Source organism: Prionailurus bengalensis, chromosome C2, assembly GCF_016509475.1.
Source record: "Prionailurus bengalensis isolate Pbe53 chromosome C2, Fcat_Pben_1.1_paternal_pri, whole genome shotgun sequence".
NCBI lineage: Eukaryota > Metazoa > Chordata > Mammalia > Carnivora > Felidae > Prionailurus > Prionailurus bengalensis.
In genome coordinates, this window is record NC_057350.1 from 151,911,146 (window position 1) to 151,929,426 (window position 18,281).

General features: G+C 49.4%; 1 protein-coding gene across 3 annotated transcripts in view; it reads right to left on the minus strand.

Moving 5' to 3' along the window:
* The window catches only part of LOC122492129 (myosin VIIA and Rab interacting protein), a 375,178-nt gene that overhangs the window by 87,037 nt on the left and 269,860 nt on the right, over window positions 1-18,281 (minus strand). For all 3 annotated transcript variants that reach the window (XM_043595686.1, XM_043595688.1, XM_043595687.1), the window contains exons 4-7: window positions 12,013-12,149; window positions 6,273-6,353; window positions 2,385-2,482; window positions 2,085-2,165 (exon numbers count right to left, since the gene is read on the minus strand). In XM_043595686.1, the coding sequence (XP_043451621.1) occupies window positions 2,085-2,165; window positions 2,385-2,482; window positions 6,273-6,353; window positions 12,013-12,149 (397 nt within the window). The remainder of the gene's footprint in view (window positions 1-2,084; window positions 2,166-2,384; window positions 2,483-6,272; window positions 6,354-12,012; window positions 12,150-18,281) is intronic.

Below are 18,281 nucleotides of genomic sequence, written 5' to 3' on the forward strand. Positions count from 1 at the left end.
GAGGTTCCGTTATCAGTTAAGGCCATAGAGCTCATGAACACTGGAGCTGCATCTCAAACCCAGAGTCTCTGGCTATAAATCCTGGTTTTAGGAAGCGCTGGCAGAGTCTGTGAAGCGGGCAGGTACCAAGAGCCATCAGGGAAGGCTTCTGCTCGTTTGTACTGCTTCCTACGTGGGGCACAGCCATTTGGATAGAATGAGTCCATTTATACACTGGTGTCTGGGCTCCCAACCTCTTGTAGGCAGGAAGCAGCTGAGAACATGGCTGAGCCACTGATCTGAGTGTATCCTTCGCTGTCTTTGGAGACCAGACAGGATGAGAAAGCGGGAGGCCGAGAGCCAGGGGGAGTGACGAACTGATGTGCCACGCCCTCGGGCAGACCAGGGCCGGACAGAGGCGTACCCCCATCTCCAGAGTCCTGTACCAGCTGTCTGTGCCCCCACAGGGTGTGTTCGACCCGTGACTTGTTTGCTTGGTTCATAGGTCTCCAGCTTAGAAGCAGCCGAATCTGGGTGGAACGTACTTTGAGCTGTGGGTGGGATGAGACGCTTGGGGGTCTCTGGGTAGAGTGAGTGTGCACGGCATAAGGGACATGGATTTTGTGACCAAAAGGGACGACCGAACGTGCTCATCGCTCCCCGCATGCAGTCCTTTGTTGTGTGACTCCTCAACCCTCCCAGGACGGGGAGAATATACTTCCCACCTTGGCTGTGGCTGACTGTGCGCCTTGCTTTGGCCAATGATGGGTGAGGAGGGAGTGGGTAGCGACAGGTGTCAGGGCGGAGCCTGGGCCCTCGTCCACACCACCGTTTCCTCTTGCTCTCCTCTGCTTCTGTCCTGGCTGTGAGTAGCTGATGTGCCTTCATTCCGGCCCCAGAATGAACACATTGCACGGACTAGATCCCAACCCATAGCTCGAGACGGGGTCACTGCAGATGCACGCGTGAGGAAGAGACTGCGGTATGATAAAACGTATGTGTGGCCTTTGACCCTGGTTCCTGGCACAAAGCTTGGAGCGTCGTTGTTAGGCTAATGAGGTGATGAGCCAGACCACTATACAGATGGAGGCTGGTGGCCAGTAAAGCCAACCATGTGAACCATGGGACTTTCAGCCCCACCTTCAGCCTCCCTCGGGGCGAGGGAGGCACTCTATGCACCTGACTGGTGCATCCACTGATGTGCTGGGAGGGAGTGTGGCGGGGGGAGAGGGCATGGAGGTCTGCACGCCCCTCCTTGTTACCCTCTGTATCTCTTCATCTGGCTGTTCAGTTGTCTCCTTTATGATAAACCAGTAATTGGAAGTACAGCGCTTTGCTGAGTTTTATGAAAATCATCCGACCCGAGGGCAGTCATGGGAATCCCTGAATGTGTAGTAGGCTGGACAGAAGTGCAGTAACTTGGGCGTACCTGAAACTTCACTGGTATCTGGAGTGGGGGCACTCTAGTGGGGCTGAGCCCTTGGCTTGTGAGGTCTGTGCTAACTCTGAGTAGACAGTGTCAGAACTGAATGGAATGGAATTGAACTGAATTGAATTGAATTGAATTGAATTGAATTGAATTGAAGAACACCCCTGTGGCGTCAGAGAATTGCCTGTGGAACACAGAAATAATCCTGCTCAGAGGCACAGAGTTTTGGGGTGGCTGGCTTCTCAACAGTAATTAACTGACACACCATGTAAGGGACAGTTTAGGGCACAGAGGTAGCAGGGGGTGACTGCAAGTTTTCTTCAGCAAGAGACTATTTGAGAGGTGTGAGAAGAGGACACACGTATACACACACATGCGCGTGCACACACGCACTCGTGGGAGGCACACTCCAGGGAACAGGAAGACAGTGAGTAACCTGCTCCGTGCTGAGTTCCTGGCTCCCCACCCACGAGCTCCATCCACAAAGGCAACCATATTCGACCCCTCGGCTTACGTTTTGCCGGGCAATGCAAATCCTTTTGCACTGGCCCCCAGAGCACAAGAGGGGAGAGTGACAAGGCACAGAAACGGTGCCCAAGGCAACAAGGTGCGCCTCAGAGGCCCTGGGCTGGGCCAGGGTGACGAACTGCAGTGCGGGAGGCCAGGGTCTACCTACCTTCTGCAGGATGGTCGTGGCCAGTTCGTCCGTCAGCTCCTCCTTGTGGTCCCGCAGGTAACTGGCCTCATTCTGCTTGTCCTGCGGAGGGAGGGAAGAGAAGGGGCGCATGCCGTGGGTGGGTCGGGGGACCCGGCAATCACTTTCTTGGGAGTTCTGACCACAGAGGCAGAGGGAGGGTGGGCCCGGCCCCAGTCAAGGACAGACACCATGAGGCCGGTTTGCTGACAACCTATACTTTGTCCTGGCGGCCAGGACCTTGACCCGCACCTCCCCCCAGGGAGGAGAAGGGCGTCGTACCAGACTGTCCCCATAGGCTTCTGCTTTGGAAATTGCCTCCTCGATGGCCTCTTCAGCCACCCGCAGGGCGACAGCCAATGTGTCCATCATGCTGTGTCCTAGACAGGAAACAGAACACAGACCACTTTCGGAAAGGGAAAGACAGGTAAAATGATGGTTCCCCTTTACTGCTTCTGTTTAAGTCTTGCAGGGGCCCGGTGGTAAGTTCCCCACTGTTCACCCCGGCCCCTAGTGGTTCCCACTCACCCTCGACTCCAGCCACAACAGAATCGCTGCAGAGTTATTATCTCTCCCTTTCTGATCCCCATATCTTGGGCTTCCTTCCTCTGGTCCCTGCTCTGTAACTGAGCTGGTTTCTGGGGACCCCAAGACTTGGCCCAAGGGTTCCTCCTCTGAAAATCCTCCTGTCCAGATCCCTTCTGTCCACCCACCTTGGCTGGATGTCCATCTGAGGTTCTGCAGTTCCTTCCCGTGGGGCCAGAAAGACTGTCCCTCCCCGCACAGGTCATTCTCAGAGAGCACGACTGGATCACACGGCCCCTCTTGTGCCCTCACACTGAGCATGGCTCCCGACACACAGAGTGGCTTATGGATAACTTCACAGAAGGACTCCATGTAAGGAAATACTGGTTCTTCTAAACCAAGTCTATCACTAACAACTCTGACCAAGTTCACCGAGCTCAACCACCTGCTGGCCCCAGACTGAGTGTCACATCCATGGCCACAGTCAATCTCTACAAGAATCCACTGAGTAGGTGCCATCTGACAGACAAGAGAACGGAAGCACAGAGAGGTCAAGCAACTTGGCCAAGGTAACTCAGGGAGACAGGAAGAGAGATGAAGTTGGGATCCAGACTGTCCAAAGCCCTCGATTTTAACCGCAAAAGCGAGACAAATACAAGCTAATGTGATTTAAAGTCTAATGCTATCGTTATTTTTAGCAAGCGTATTTTTTGCAAATGGCATATTGTTTGCAAATGGCAGCAGGTGGATAGAGATGTCCCCATGTCAAAGGACTTTTGCAGGTGACAAAATTCTTTAATTTTTTTTTTATTTTGGAGAGAGAGAGAGAGAAAGAGAGAGAGAAAGAGAGAGAGAGAGGGAGAGAGAATCTCAAGCAGGCTCCACATTCAGCATGGAGTCCAATGTAGGGCTTGGTCCTGGAACCCTGGGGGGTTGACCTGACACTAAATCAAGAGTCAGACCCTCAACCAACTGAGCCACTTGGGTGCCCCAACCAAATTCTTTTTGGATCTAAGTGATTGGAAGAGTTCTGCTTCCCCAGAAGCTAGATTTCTCCTTCTTACTTGAAAGTGCGAATTTCTATCATCCCTCCCTTAGTTCAGCCCGGAAACCTGACTCACACCAGGCACAAGAACACAGGTCTGCAAGGGCTGCGTGCCTATGTCTTCTTTGCCCGGATTTCAACTTCCTGTTTCCATTTATAATCTCCTTCTCATGCATTATTTAACACATGCAAACCTCCCGAAAGCTGCCTCGAGTCCTTTGTAGAGCGAGACGAGGTGTAAATACATCAACGCACTCATTAATCAATCAAAAAAACTTAATTCAAGCTTCTTAGGCTCCTAAAGACACAAACGTGGACCCAGACTGGCATCTGGCAGACATGAGTAAATCTCTAAAGCCAAGCCGGTCAAGCTCAGAGCGATCCAGCCGGCTGACGGGTCCATTGTAAGCTGACTATGATGATACAAGACACCCGGATCGGGGCGACCCAGGTCGAGGCTCTGCACACCTCAGGGCGCCCGACTGAACGTGTATTTTCCCTAATGTCTCCACACGAACAGGCTACAAAATTGAGGTTGTCATGACACCCAGTACTCCCTGGAGGACACTGGATTTCCCATGTCTCTTCTTCAAGATACTACCAATATATTTGTCACAGAAGAAGTGCTTGTAAGCTCTTGCTGGTTCTGTGAGGGGCCCCATGATGCCTTGAGAGACAAACCGAGTCCACGGTCTTGTGTGCTTCCCAGGCTACCGGGTGGCGGGGATCATTACCCAGCTCCACAGGTCCCTCGCAAGTATGAGCCTGGAGTCGTAACCCAAAGGCTCTGGATGCTGCGGTCATGACTTCCAGAGGAGGAGGAAATGGAGCACTGAAGATGGTTTAGCTTGAAAGTGAAGGTTCAGGTCGGTGCCACCGAGGGAAAGACTGTTGGGGGGTGTAGAGGAAGGAGAAGAAGCCAGAGGCAGACTGACCTAAGCTCAGAAGGCCAGCAGACAACGGGATGGTCAGTTTTAGGCATCAACCTGGCTAGGCTACTGTACCCAGTTATTTAATCAAACTGGGGTCATGAAGGTATTTTGTGGATGTGGTGAGCATCTACAGTAGTTGACCTGAAGCGAAGGGCATTGCCCTTTAGGTAACGTGGGTGGGCGTCATCCAAGCTGTTGAGAGCAAAGGCCTTAAGGGTACCAACTGAGGTTTCCGAGAGAAGAAAGCCTGTCTCAAGACGGAAGCATGGACTTCTGTCTGAGTCTCCCACCTACTGACCTACACTGTAGACTTCAGGCTTACCAGGCCCCACAACTGTGTGTGAGCCAAGTCCCTAAAATAAAATAAAATAAAATAAAATAAAATAAAATAAATCTGTGCGTGTGTGTGTGTGTGTGTGTGTGTGTGTGCATATGTCCTACCGGTTCTGCTTCTCTGGAGGACCCTGGTGGATATGAACGGTCACTGAAGGCAACATCAATACCAGGGAATTGTGGGCAGGAGGTGCTCAGGCCATGGATGTCAGAATATCAGGATAGAAATTGAAGGACAGAATTGGAAACAGAGCTGACAGGAACTTGAGTGGCTGGGGCGAAGTAGCAGGGAGGGGGGCTGAGGGAAAGGGAACTCTTGCCGGTGGAGCTGGGCGGCTGAGGACCTTGATTAGGATGGGCTGAGGTTCAGATCACTGTAGGGTTCACAGGGCTTAATAATCAAGCTTTGGAAATGTGAGTTGAGATCTCTGGGCTGAAATGAGCACCGGGCATTTCAGCCTCGGCAGTGAATGGAGGTGCACGGGGGGCACAGGGGTGTAAGGTACCCCGTGGAGAGGTTCCAGGCGGCAAGGATGGAGGAGGATGGGACCTTCCTGGGAAGGCACCCAAAGGAGAGAACGGAGAGCAGCTGTAGGGCGCCAGAAGCCGGGGACTCAGGAGGCTCTCAAGGTCCAGCACTCAGGAGAAGGAGGTGAAATCGTGGAGAAGGTTTTATTTGAAACCGGAAGTTTGTTTGGCGTTTAACTTGTGCTCTAAGGGGACTATTATATTGGTATAAAAAAAGGAGAAGTGAATCAGGAAATGACACATTCTTTAGAAGAATATTTTTATTTTATTATTATTTTTAAATGTTTATCTATTTATTTTGAGAGAGAGAGAAGCAGAGAGAGAGAGAGAGAGAGGGAGAGAGAGAATCCCAAGCAGGCTCCGCATTGTCAGCACAGAGCCGGATGCGGGGCTCGAGCTCACAGACTGTGAGATCGTGACCTGAGCCAAAACCGAGAGTTAGACGTTCAACTTACGAAGCCACCCAGGCACCCCTGCAAGAATATTTTAATATGAGCTACGCGGGTGTATTCATTATTATATTCCAACTCCGGAAGATGGTATTGGAGCTCTGACTCACCAGGTGATGTGAGGTACCCAAGGGTGGGGTAGCAAATGCGTTTCTTTAGGCCACGCCTTGCGTATACTCACCGATTTCGACGATGGAGTCACACAAATGGCAACAACAAGAATGCCCGTGGAGACTCACACACAGCCACAAACAGTTGTGTCCAGCGGTTACAGTGCAACCGGGAGACCCTGATGGGGTCTGAAGGTGTTCCCAGCCCTCCAACTTCCCATTAGCTATAAGCTCTTAGGCAAACTCACCTTCAGACTGTCTATAAAATGTTGAATCACTGCCTGACACACTTCCTTCATTCTCCAGGTTTGCCTCGAAAAAGCTTCCTCCTACAGGGAGGGAGAAAGCGGGACAGAGAATAGGATTATCACAGGTCCCCAGGGAGCACAGGAGCACGGTCACAGAACTGGCAGGTCACCCGTACCCACTCTGATTAAGTCAGCTTTGCAAACAGGTTTAGGGAACCGCTGGGTTTTATAATAACGCTACGGTTTTGGACCAGTCACCCTTTTCTTCTCACACTGATTCGTGGTGTTACGTTGCTGCCTCCCCTAGCTTTCTTCCGGTACCTTCTTCGGAGGCAGCGTGGAGTCAAAAACAGAATAACAGATCGAAGTCAGAGACATGAAAGGTTGATTCCTGGACCTGCAAATTACTAGCCATGCGACCTTGAGTCCGTGACTTAACCTCTCTGACACTCGGCTTCCTTACTAGAAGAAAGAGAAATCTCTAGTGCTCGTGACGGTGATGAGACCCTGTGGGTTTGGTCTTTAGCTGCGGTCTGTGGCACGGACCCACACAGCTGCCTGTAGCTAATGATTTAACTATCACCTTTCTCTTCTGTAGAAGGGAGTCCACGTGGAACAAGCCCAGAGATAGCCAAGGTCACCCCCCTGGCATCTGATCTTTGAAGGCCCACTGCCTCTCCTCTGGTCTTCTTTGAATCGAACACACAATCCTAATCTTAATCCAGGCCGGGCAGAGCAGTTGGCTAAGCCCTTTTTAAAGCCCTTTTCCAAGTTGGGGATTTTTATGATATGTGTTCATTCATCAAATGAGATCTCTGAAGATGGGGATGATGGGACTCTTTTAAAGTCACTGGATATTATATCCCTGGTACCCAAGATAGCACCTAACAGTGGGTGGCTCAAGAAAAATGGATTGGATTGGATGTTGGTGGGAACACTGATGGAACCCAGAAAATAAATATGGGTCTATGTGCCTTAGCTCAAAACGGGGCAAATGCCAGTAATGCTATGTCAAACTAAGCAACGGGCCTCAGTGCTTATAATACACCCCGTGCTTTCTTGGATGGCTGTTAGGGGGGCTCCCATGTGGGAAATCCAGGGGTAAATGCTATAGGTATTTGAGGCAGGTTTAGTAGCCGGCTACCTTCACGAAACAAGCCATTAGTGGGTAGCCTGTCATGGCGACTCAGTCTGACCATATATCATTCTCCGTGTTTGTGTTTTTTGACCAGCCTTTCATAATATATATGAAGTCCATTTATTCTAGCTCTGTGACCCTGAGGATGTGGCTTTGTCTTTCTGGGCCTCAGTGTCCTCACTTACGATGTAAGGCTTTAAGATGTCATCTCTGCAGACCCTAAGCTGCCGATCTTAGTGCAAATATTTCACTGTGGCGTGGCTACAGCCAGTATTCATTCATCCATCCAGCCAAGAGTCCACAAGCACCTACTAACTAGGTGCCTGGCTCTGGGCTGGGTGTTAGGGTATACTGGTGAGCAAAGCCAGAAATCCTTGTTGCCCTGACCAATTGGATAGTCTAGTGGGAAAGAATTCATCAAAGATTTATGTAAGTCAATGTAAAATTATAGATACGTTAAGTGCCCTGACTGGGTGCTTCATAGTATGGTGGACATGTCTAACAGGGACAGTGAGTCACCAGGCAGAGGGGTGGTGGGGAGGCGGGCAAACAGCGTGCACAGGGAAGGCGGTGGGGGTAGCAGGTGCATCTGAGGACCGAAACAGGAGGCAGTGTGGCTGGGCTTGGAGACCCAGACAACACAGGACATGGTGACCGTATCTTTATTTTTTGATCTTTATTCCAACAGCCACATGAATAGCCAGTGAAGCTTCCATGGAGGTGATCTGGTCAGATTTGCACGTCCAAGTGCACTCTGGCTGCCATCGGGAGAACGGCTTGGTGTGGGCGGTGAGGAAAGGCAGGGAGTGGAAGCCCTGAGTGCAGTGTGCTCTCGGTTGAGGGTCTCCGCCACCTACTGGGAAGAGCACTGAGGCAGGGCGGCAAGTGGGGGAATGTGCAGACCAGGAATGGTCTGGGAAACAGAGAGACCTGGGCATGTTTACAGATCAATAGGAAGGAACCAGTTAAGAGAGAGGCTGGCTTAGCAAGAAGGAAGGGATGCATGACCTTGAGACCTTCCTAGAAGGTGACAGGATCCAGTGTAGGGGTGCATACTACCTGCCTTGTGAAGGAGAAGGTGCGGTCATCTGCCGAGAGAATGGGGGAGGGTGGAGGGGGGAATGAGCAGAGAGAAGATCTAGAAATATCTTGGGGAGAATGAGCTGCCCAGAGGGCAAGCTCTTGCTCCGCATGATTTTGAAACTTCTAGTACAGCATCTCTCCCCCCGTGTCCCTTTAAATTCACAGGTGGGATCTTTCAGTGTTATTTAGGAATGGCAGAAAGCAGCTGAACTGTTCTGGAAAGCACTGATGTGGCAGTCACACCAGGTCATCCTATCTTTCGTGAGTTGCAGGAACCTCTGATTTCACACGGCTCAGCATTTTCAAAAGACCTCGTTTGTCAGTCAAATCCCAGATGAAGGATGTTATAGACCTTTACAGGAATCACATCCAAAATAGATATACAGTGTTCATGAATAAAAAGGCAGGGTTTATTTCTCCCATTTTATTTATCCCATAACTGCGTATTTATCCAATAAACGTTTATTTATCCAATAAACGCGTATGTTATTTATCCAACTGTCTAGAGATTAAGTACATTAATAACGACTACATTTATCATTTCACGTAGTGCCGCTTCTCTCTAGGGTAACCATTAAAAATGTCATGCTCAATCTATCGGATGAATCAGGTGAGCACTCGTTACCATTGGACACTATATTTTTAAAAAATTTATTTACTTATGATCTGACCTCTCCAACTGGCCTGCTGGCTCTGGGATGGTAGGGTCTTGTCTGTCTTGTCACTCAAACCAGGTGGGCACACAGTAGGTGTTCAATACACGTTTGCTGCATGTTTATTAAAGGAATGAATACCTCTTAGATCTATCTGATGGAACCAATGGGTCTCCTTCTAGGCCTGGCCTATCCCGGTCACCTGATATGGGCTGTGGGAGGAGTAAGCCTAGCTTGGGACGGCCGGAAGGACTGACGTGGGTGCAGGGCGGGCACCTGGTGGCTGACCCATAAGATTCTACGAACTCGATGAATTTTCAATGCACTGAGGGTGCTCAGGGCAACTACGCTGGTCCTGGGGGTGGTGATGAAGATGGGCCCATCTTATTGAGAATGCTTGCTGCATAGGGCCGCCTGGGTGGCTCAGTTGGTTGAGCGTCTGACTTCAGCTCAGGTCATGATCTCACGGTCCATGAGTTCGAGCCCCACGTCAGGCTCCATGCTGACAGCTCAGAGCCCGGAGCCTGCTTCAAATTCTGTGCCTCCCTCTCTCTCTAGCCCCTCCCCTGCTCATGCTCTGTCTCTCTCTGTCTCAAAAATAAATAGAAACATTAAAAAAAAAAAAGAATGCTGCTTCACAAATTGTGGTCAGGTGCTCTCTGGGGCTCTCCATCTCGGCTGTGCCTTAACATACCCCATGGAGCTTTACAAAGTATCTGTACTGGGCTCACCTCCACAGATTCGGAAGTACGTGGCTGAGTGCGGAAGATGACCCTGTGCACTGTTTTAGAGCCCCCTAGGTGATTCTGGACTGAGTATGGTCGGGATTGAGGAAGGTAGGTAACAACAATGCAAGGGTGCTGGGTGATAGGTGGGAGCTCATTTTGAGGGCGCTCCAGTCATTTGGCGTAACCGGGAGCCCACGCGTGCCCTGGGGGATCTCCCCCTACTTGAGGCGTGACTGAATTTTCTAGGCGGTGTGTAGAATAAACCCCATTGTTTCATGATCGTGGCTTATCAGCTTTGAACATGATCTCACAAACTGTTTCTTGTCCCCTGGTCTTCGCTTCTGTTAAACAGAAATCTTAGTTTAAATGGCGCCCTGAATCATGAAAGCAACTGACTGGAATGCTTCAGCGAAGCGTCTTCGTACCCACAAAATGCTTTCAAGATTAAGCGAGTGCCACGCTGAGGACAGAAGATGTGCCAGGGGTTGAGCCACACTTTGGGGACACAGAGGTGATGAAGCTATTGCTTCACAGGGTTGAGCAGGAGAGAGGCGTGTAAAGCATTCCCTGAAGGCCCGGATGAAGGAAGTGGTGAATCCCGGAAGGCCCAGAACCCAGATCTGCCTCTATGGTGGCAGACAGCTACCCCCAGTGGATGGTTTTCCTCAGAAAGCGACGCGTGAAAATTTCAAAGCCCTGAGCTGGCCCGCTTGGGACGCACGTCTGCCTGAGCCACCCTTGGGGCCTGAGGGAGAGAGGGGAGGAGAGCAGACTTGTGGTCTATTCTGTGGGATTCTCCACATGTTTGCTTTTCCCCTCGTCTTGCAGTAGGCAGTGGAGGTCTGAATTTGGTGACTGGTATAGGGGTACCCCAAGCAGACCTGGGGGTGTATGTGAGAGAAAAGAAAGGATGGGATGCAGTCAAGTGAGCCAATAATATTCTGGAAACTTCCTGAGGTATCTCTCTGGGTTGAAAAACGACTGTTAACAGGATTCCTCTCAGGCTTTATTTCTTTTTTGGCCTCCGTTCCTGGAGAAAAGGTTTTTCGAAAAACCAGCAAAGCGAAGATAAAAATAATCTGTGGAAACCTTCAGCATTGCTCTCTTAGCTTAGGCTTCCTGAACGGTTTGAAAGATAGAGTCTAGCAACCACCACAAAAGGCCCTAATGATTCTCTGTGTTTAATGCTCGTCCTTTAATGCTTTCCTCCCTCGTCTCAGTGGCTGGCATATTTTCAGATAAGACATGGCCATAGACTTTATTGAAAATACAACAATGTAAAGTAATGACGGCGAAAAAGCTCCAGAATGAGACGGATGAGATCTTTTCTCCTTCCCTCTTTCTTGTGGATAAAAAGCATTTACCTGTGTCAGCAAAGTGTTGGAAAAAATCTGCCTTTAGATAGAAGGAAAAAAACAACAACAACAAACACCAGCCTTTTTTGGAGGATACGCTGTTCATATTCTGACAGCGATTTCTTCCTACTGGCTGGTGTAATAGAACTGAAGAATATAATTTCTCCTTCTAATCACATTGGTTGTCTTGACTGTATAAAAACAGCGAAGGTGTTAGTCCCTCTTTCTGACGTTTTAATCGTTAGGGGGAGACGATCCAGAATCTTTGATTTCTAGGCATCTAGAATTCATATGTGCACAACACGCAGAAATACTTTGGTCTTCTTTTTTAAATGTTAATTTATTTATTATTTTGAAGGGGGAGAGGGGCAGAAAAAAGAGAGAGAGAGAGAGAGAGAGAGAGAGAGAGAGAGAGAATCCCAAGCAGGCTCCATGCTTTGGGCACAGAGCCCGACTCAGGGCTCGAACTCACCAACTGTGAGATCACGACCCGAGCCGAAATCAAGAGTCGGACACTTAACTGACAGAGCCACCCAGGGGCCCCAATACTTTGGTCTTCTCAGCACATTCGACAGCCCAGTGGGGGTGCTGGCACGGGGTAACTCAAACTTAACAGAATCTTTGGTATTTAGCCTCCTACTTCTGATCCTCATTGGGGCCAGATAGTTAAGCAACTTTCTTGGTCCCAGTTGAGTGTGGCCGGTGTCGGGGGCCTCCCAGCCCGGCCTCCTTCCATCCCACCAGCCCCGCAAAGACTCCCAGAGCAGAGCACCGCCCACGTACCTAGAATGTCGAAGCACGCCCCGCTCTCCAGCCGGTGTTTCCTGTACAGGTTCTTCAAGACCTTGGCACTGCCGAAGCGTTTGAAGCGACTCTTCACGTTATTGTAGAACCATTCCAGAGACTGGGTCCTCAGAAGCCTGCGGAAAACACAGAATTAGAAAACAAAATCAGAATTAAAAACCAGAGTGATTAAAATGGTGGGTGGCCAAAGGTGCCATGATACTCCGCAGCGCCTTCCATCAAGACGTGCAGCTGCCTTCTCCACTCTCGAGTCCGGGCTGGTGCGTGTGTGTGACTTGTTCGGACCGCGGAGATGGGTGGGTGTGACACTGCAGATCTTGAGCCTTACGGTGACCTCTCTTGCCGCTCCTGGAGATCCTGCACCCCGTGACCACGTGAGCAAGCCCAAGCTGGCCTTCGGGGTGCCCACGGACACTTGGCCCAAATCACCCCTTCCGCCTCAGGCAATGACCGGACCATCTCAGACAGGTGAGCGAGGGAAAAGGTGACAGGGACCTGGCGAGTGACAAGAGTGATAGCAGCCAGGAGGACAGCAGCGAGGATGAGGTCCAGGCCACCCGGACAAAGAGATACTCAGCAGCGGTGTGGATTCAGAAGATTAAAGAGCTGACTCTGGTGATGAGGACACAGGCCAGCCTGTGGCAGTGACCGGGGGGGTGGCCAGGGGAGCTGCAGCCACAGCCGGAGCCACAGTACCAGTCTCACCCCCAGGGGCAGCGAGCACTCAGCCCAGGAGTCTGGCAGTGAAGCCACAGCTTTGGATTCCAGGCACAGTGACCGAGTCCCGGGGCCCCCGGGACTGGCGCCGACACGATTACCGTGCACAGAAACGCATGTTTCCAGCAGTCTCTTTGTGAGCCCTCCGCTTTGTTCGTTTTCCTCCCCTCCTCCAAACCTTGGCTGTTATTAAAGCCAGTCTCTCTTTAAACAAATAAACAATTGACTGGAGATGCATGAGTGGCCTGAAGAAGGACCAGCAGAGCAAGCATGCACCTGAGCCCATCCAAACAGCAAGTGGATAAATGCTGGCCATTTTAAGCCACTGACTGATACACCTGCTTAATATCAGGCTTTGTATGTGACACTCCTGTTGCACCGACAACACCTCTCACTCAGCACGAGAGAGACAAGGTTCTCCAGCCACTTATGCATTCAGCTGGGAGCACGGAGGGAAAGCAGTTTCTTGGGCAGTGCTGGAACGGTGGGTCCAGAACACTGACAAGATGCTTCTCTCTTTTTGGAATTTTTAAAAAAATTTGTAAGAAAGTTTATTTATATTTGAGAGACAGAGCTCGAGCGGGGAAGGGGCAGAGAGCGAAGGAGACACAGAATCCAACGCAGGCTCCAGGTTCCGAGCTGTCAGCACAGAGCCTGTGCACGATCATGAGATCGTGACCTGAGCTGAAGCTGGATGCCCAACTGACTGAGCCACCCGGGCGCCCCTCTTTTTAAAATTTTTTAAAGTTTATTTATTTATTTTGAGAGAGAGCAAGACAGCGAGCAGGGGAGGGGCATAGAGAGAGGGAGAGAGAGAGAATCCCAAGCAGGGTCTTGCACCACCAGCACAGAGCCTGATGAGGGGCTCAAAGTCACGAACCGTGAGATCATGACCTGAGCCAAAACCAAGAGCCGGATGCTTAACTGACTGAGCCACCCAGGTGCCCCCAAGATGCTTCGCTTTTTGGCTTGATGACATATTTCTAAGGCCCTTCCATTTCAAGACTAGCTTTTACTGTTACTTTTATTATGAATGTATTAACACATGCTCACTTTAGAGAATTCAGAAAAGCGAAACGAACATAAAGGCCTCTAATTCAATGGATGAACAAGCACATCTGTATCTACTCTTCCTCCCCAGATGCCAGTAAAATGGGAGAAGATACCCAAAGGGAAAAATCTACACAAACGAAGAATAGGGGTGAGAGCAAAACACCAGAGATTTTGACATATTTCTGGAAAATCGAAAGTGGATGATAGCATGAATGTAAGGGAGAATTCTGTCCTCCAGACAGGTACAGGATCTGGGCCTCCTGGACCGAGGGGTCCAACTTGGAGCTGGCTTGTGCCAAGAGCAGCACTGGTTGTGAGACGGAATTCAGAAAGCTGATCTAATGGCTGCATACACGACAGTGAGGCCTCTCGGTCTCCATCCCAATTCCTAATCAAATGGACAACTGGTCCAGGGATGCTTTGTCCTTAGGCCCCAAACGAAAACAGTCCTGTAATAAAATTGGACAATCTACTTGAAGAAGACTGGGGTTTGAATACAAGGGTCACACCTGGGAGTGAAACCTTCCTCGGGCAGCTTGGGAGGAGCAGCTCCTCCCCCGCCTGCCAACACCTGCCCACCAGATCCTGTCCATCTACCTGAAGATGGGCCTGGCCGACAAACTTGGAGTTGTCAGTCAGCACGTCACCCCCTGTTCAAAGGACAGGTCTGCTGGGAATACTAGCCTATCCATGTTAGTCATCTTTATTAATCAGCCAAGACCTTTGTTAAAAAATATGCATAGACAACCAGAGATCACTAGAAATTTGAAACAATCCAATGGATTGGGAAAGAAGGACCAAGAGAAACTACGAGGGAACTTTTAAAAAGAGAAATGAAGGTAACCTAGGGTAATGAAAATCGCTCTAAACATTCTAATAAATAACAGTGATTTGAAACGACACTGTACCTCATCCATATAACAAGACTACGTGGTGTGAAAAGTAAGTAATCAAGCAATAATAGTTTATTGGACACAGAACCTATGATCGGTGAAGTCTTCCAGAATGCAGAGCAAGAAGTAAAAAAGATAGGACTTATCGGAGAAAGGAACATGAGGATCAATTCAGTGGGCTCAGCATCTAACAGGATTCCAGGAAGGGAGCAGAGGAAAGAAAAAACATCAGACATATAACAGAATAAAAGGGGCCCAAGCTAAGAAAGGCAAAGGTATTTAGGTTAAGAGTCTACCAAAGGCCAAGCAGAATAAATTAAATACCAAACAAAACACAGCAGACAATCCTACCTACATACATCTAAGATTCAGACCCTCAAAAAGATGAGGCTTTGAAGGCTTCCAGACAGAAAAAAAGGGCATTTTTGCAAATGAACAAAAATATGAATGACATTAACATTTGAAATCTATAACACCGAATGCAAGGAGACAATGGAGCATGGGTTTCCTAAGCCCGGAGAAGAACTAACAGGAGCTCAGAATTCTATGTTCAAACTGCCATCGGAGGAGGGCCCAATAAAGATATCTTCAGCCATGCAAGATCTCAGAAAGTTTATGCGCTTTCTGGGAGGAAAAAGATTCTTAAAGTAAACCATAGGAGAGTGAAAAAACCATCTGAGAAAGAGGAAATCACGGCCCTCTAGAAAGAGGGAGTCAGTGCAGGGATCCAATGGGAAGAAGTCTCAGGTGCCAGCTGCACAGCAGGTATGAAAGGCGGGCAGTGCAAACAGGCCATTCAATAAGCGCATAATTAAGAGGCCAAATGAATGCAGAGAGATGCTGAAGAAGGAGGCACATCTTTCTTTGGGCAATAAGAATAAAGAAAGATAATTAGAAGCCCCAGGGAAAACACAAACAAAACTAAAACGGCAGCTCTAGAAAGCGACGGTCTAATCAGGAAGCACACTCAAGGCCGTCAGATTCTGCCAACTAACGAAGCAGAAGAGGCAAACGGCTCGTGGCCCGGGTTCGTGGCCGAGGATCACATTTCCTTCTCTCTGCAGACTTCACGACAAGACTCTGGTCTGTAGCAAATTGTGTATATTGTATTACATATATAATGTATGCATTATAATTTTATATGTATAATGAAAACACCATTTTACTTTTCACACTCTATTTATAGACAAAGCATGAAAGCCCTCCCTGTCAAGACGTTTGCATTTTTTGCTGAAAGCGAAACCAAGTCATCAGCTGGCCTGAAAGGAAGCCCGGATGCAGAGAGAGGCAGGAACAACACAGACGGCTCACAGAGGCTAACTTCCTCATCTTGCACAGTGGGGTCCAGACCCGCTTCTCGAATATATGGACAACAATCACGGTTTAAATATGTCATGTAAAGTGACAGAGGCCACCGGGTATTAATAAAACTTTGGGGGGAGGGGAAAGAGGTAGCAAGGACGTGGGCCAGGCATGAGAGTCTAAAGGTGACGAGTCAAGAAATGGTACACGTTAGTTAGAATTTTAGCAGTAACCCCAAGGAATGTTTACAGGTGACTGCTTGGGGCATTGGGACTTGGCATGTTGCTGGGGGCATGAGATCCTTTAACTTTTGTTTCATTTTATATTGCTTGAATTCTTTTTTAACCAGGTACATGCATTAACGTAAGAGCACTGAAGTAAAAACAAAAGGGGCGTCTCGGTCAGGTGGGTGGCTCAGTCAGTTAAGTGTCCAGCTCTTAATTTCAGCTCAGGTCGTGATGTCACAGTCATGAGCTCGAGTCCCACGTTGGGCTCTGTGCTGGTCGTGGAGCCCGCTCAAGATTCTCTCTCTCCCTCCCCCTCTGACCCTCTCCCCAGCTCATGCTCTCAATCTCTCTTTCTCTCTCTCTCTCTCAAAAAAAAAACATATGTAAAAGAATATTTTTTTAAAAATCACCCCAAAGTCTTAGCCCTGGAACTTGACATCTGAAGTGTTTGTTATGGACTGAAAGTCTATATCCCCACAAAAGTCCTATGTTGAAACCGAATCCCCGATGTGATGTCACCTGCGGGTGGGGGGCTTTGGGAGGTGGGGCCCTCATGAACGGGATGGTGTCACTATAAAAGAGACCCTAGAGTGCTTCGTCCCCTCTCCTACCGTGTGAGGACACAGCGAGAAGCCGGCCGTCTATGAGCTGGGAAGCGGCTCCTGGCCAGACACCAAGTCTGCCCGTGCCTTGATCTTGGTCTTCCCGGCCTCCAGGACTGTGAGAAATACATTCCTGTTGTTTAGAAGTCACTCAGTCTGCGGCATTGTATGATAGCCACCGGGAACAGGTGGTATGTGTGGGTGTGTATGTGTGTGCACACGTGTGTGCATGCGCGCCTAACGCAACACACATGGGGAAGACAGTGTCGGTCTCAAGTCTGTTGGTGCAGAAGGGGCCCCAGGGCCAGTGTCGCTCTGAGGGACCATGTTTAAGAGGGAGGAAGCTCCTTCCCCTTCTGATAAAGCCCAGCCTACAAAAGCTGTGGGGCAACATCAGTGCAGCCACCAAGAGTACCCAGGAGGCAGTGAGGGTGGCAGTGGAGGGGCACCCCTCCTAAAAGGCTCAGGACTTCACTGAAGAGAAGTTCTGGACGGGCTTGTTCCTGAGCATATGCGAGGGACCTCCAGTACATGTAATATGCACACTGTCTTTTCTTAATTTGTTTTTAACGTGTATTCATTTTTTCAGAGAGAGAGAGAGAGAGAGAGAGAGAGAGAGAGAGCCTGAGTGGGGGAGGAGACACAGAATCCAAAGCAGGCTCTGTCAGCACAGAGCCCAATGCGGGGCTCGAACTCACGAACTGTGAGATCATGACCTGAGCCGAAGTCCGACGCTTAACTGACTGAGCCACCCAGGCGCCACCCCCCCACCCCCACCCCGACACTGTCTTTTAAGAAACATGGGATCACAATGACTTCAATCCCGCAGATGCCTTCAGAGCTCAGTCTGTCACTTCATTCAAGTCTCGGCACAAACGTCACCCCCTTGTGAGGCCCTGCCTGGCCACTTTGGCTAGAATACCACGACCACACCAACATGTCTTGTATCGCTCACCTTTTCTCTCTCCCTTTTCCCATAGATTACTTCTCTGCGCCTCATGTGTCATTATATATAATTGTATAGAGTTACTTACAAGTTAATATGTTGATGCATTAATTAATGATTGTTAAATTGGTCATGATTTCTTTCTCCTTTCCAACAGAACGTAATAAGCTCATGGGAAACAGGGTTTTTTTTTTCCCACTCCTGTATCCTAAGTGCCTAGACCCACCGTGTGCACACAGCGGACACTCAATAAAATCCGGTGAGTGAGGGACACACACTGTGCTAACCTACTGTTTTCACTTGCTATTCCTGATTGAGTTCAATGTCCTTAAACAGTCTTCCCCCACGGCACCTTTGGCCAAAGGAGTCCCAGGGTTCTCCGCGGTTTGGATGCAGCCTGCTTTACGTAACTGATCTCCTATCTTCGGACGCGGAATTTCTCCCCATTTTGTTTTCTGTTAACAACAATTCTATGACACGTATGTTGGCGGCTATGGTTTCACACAGC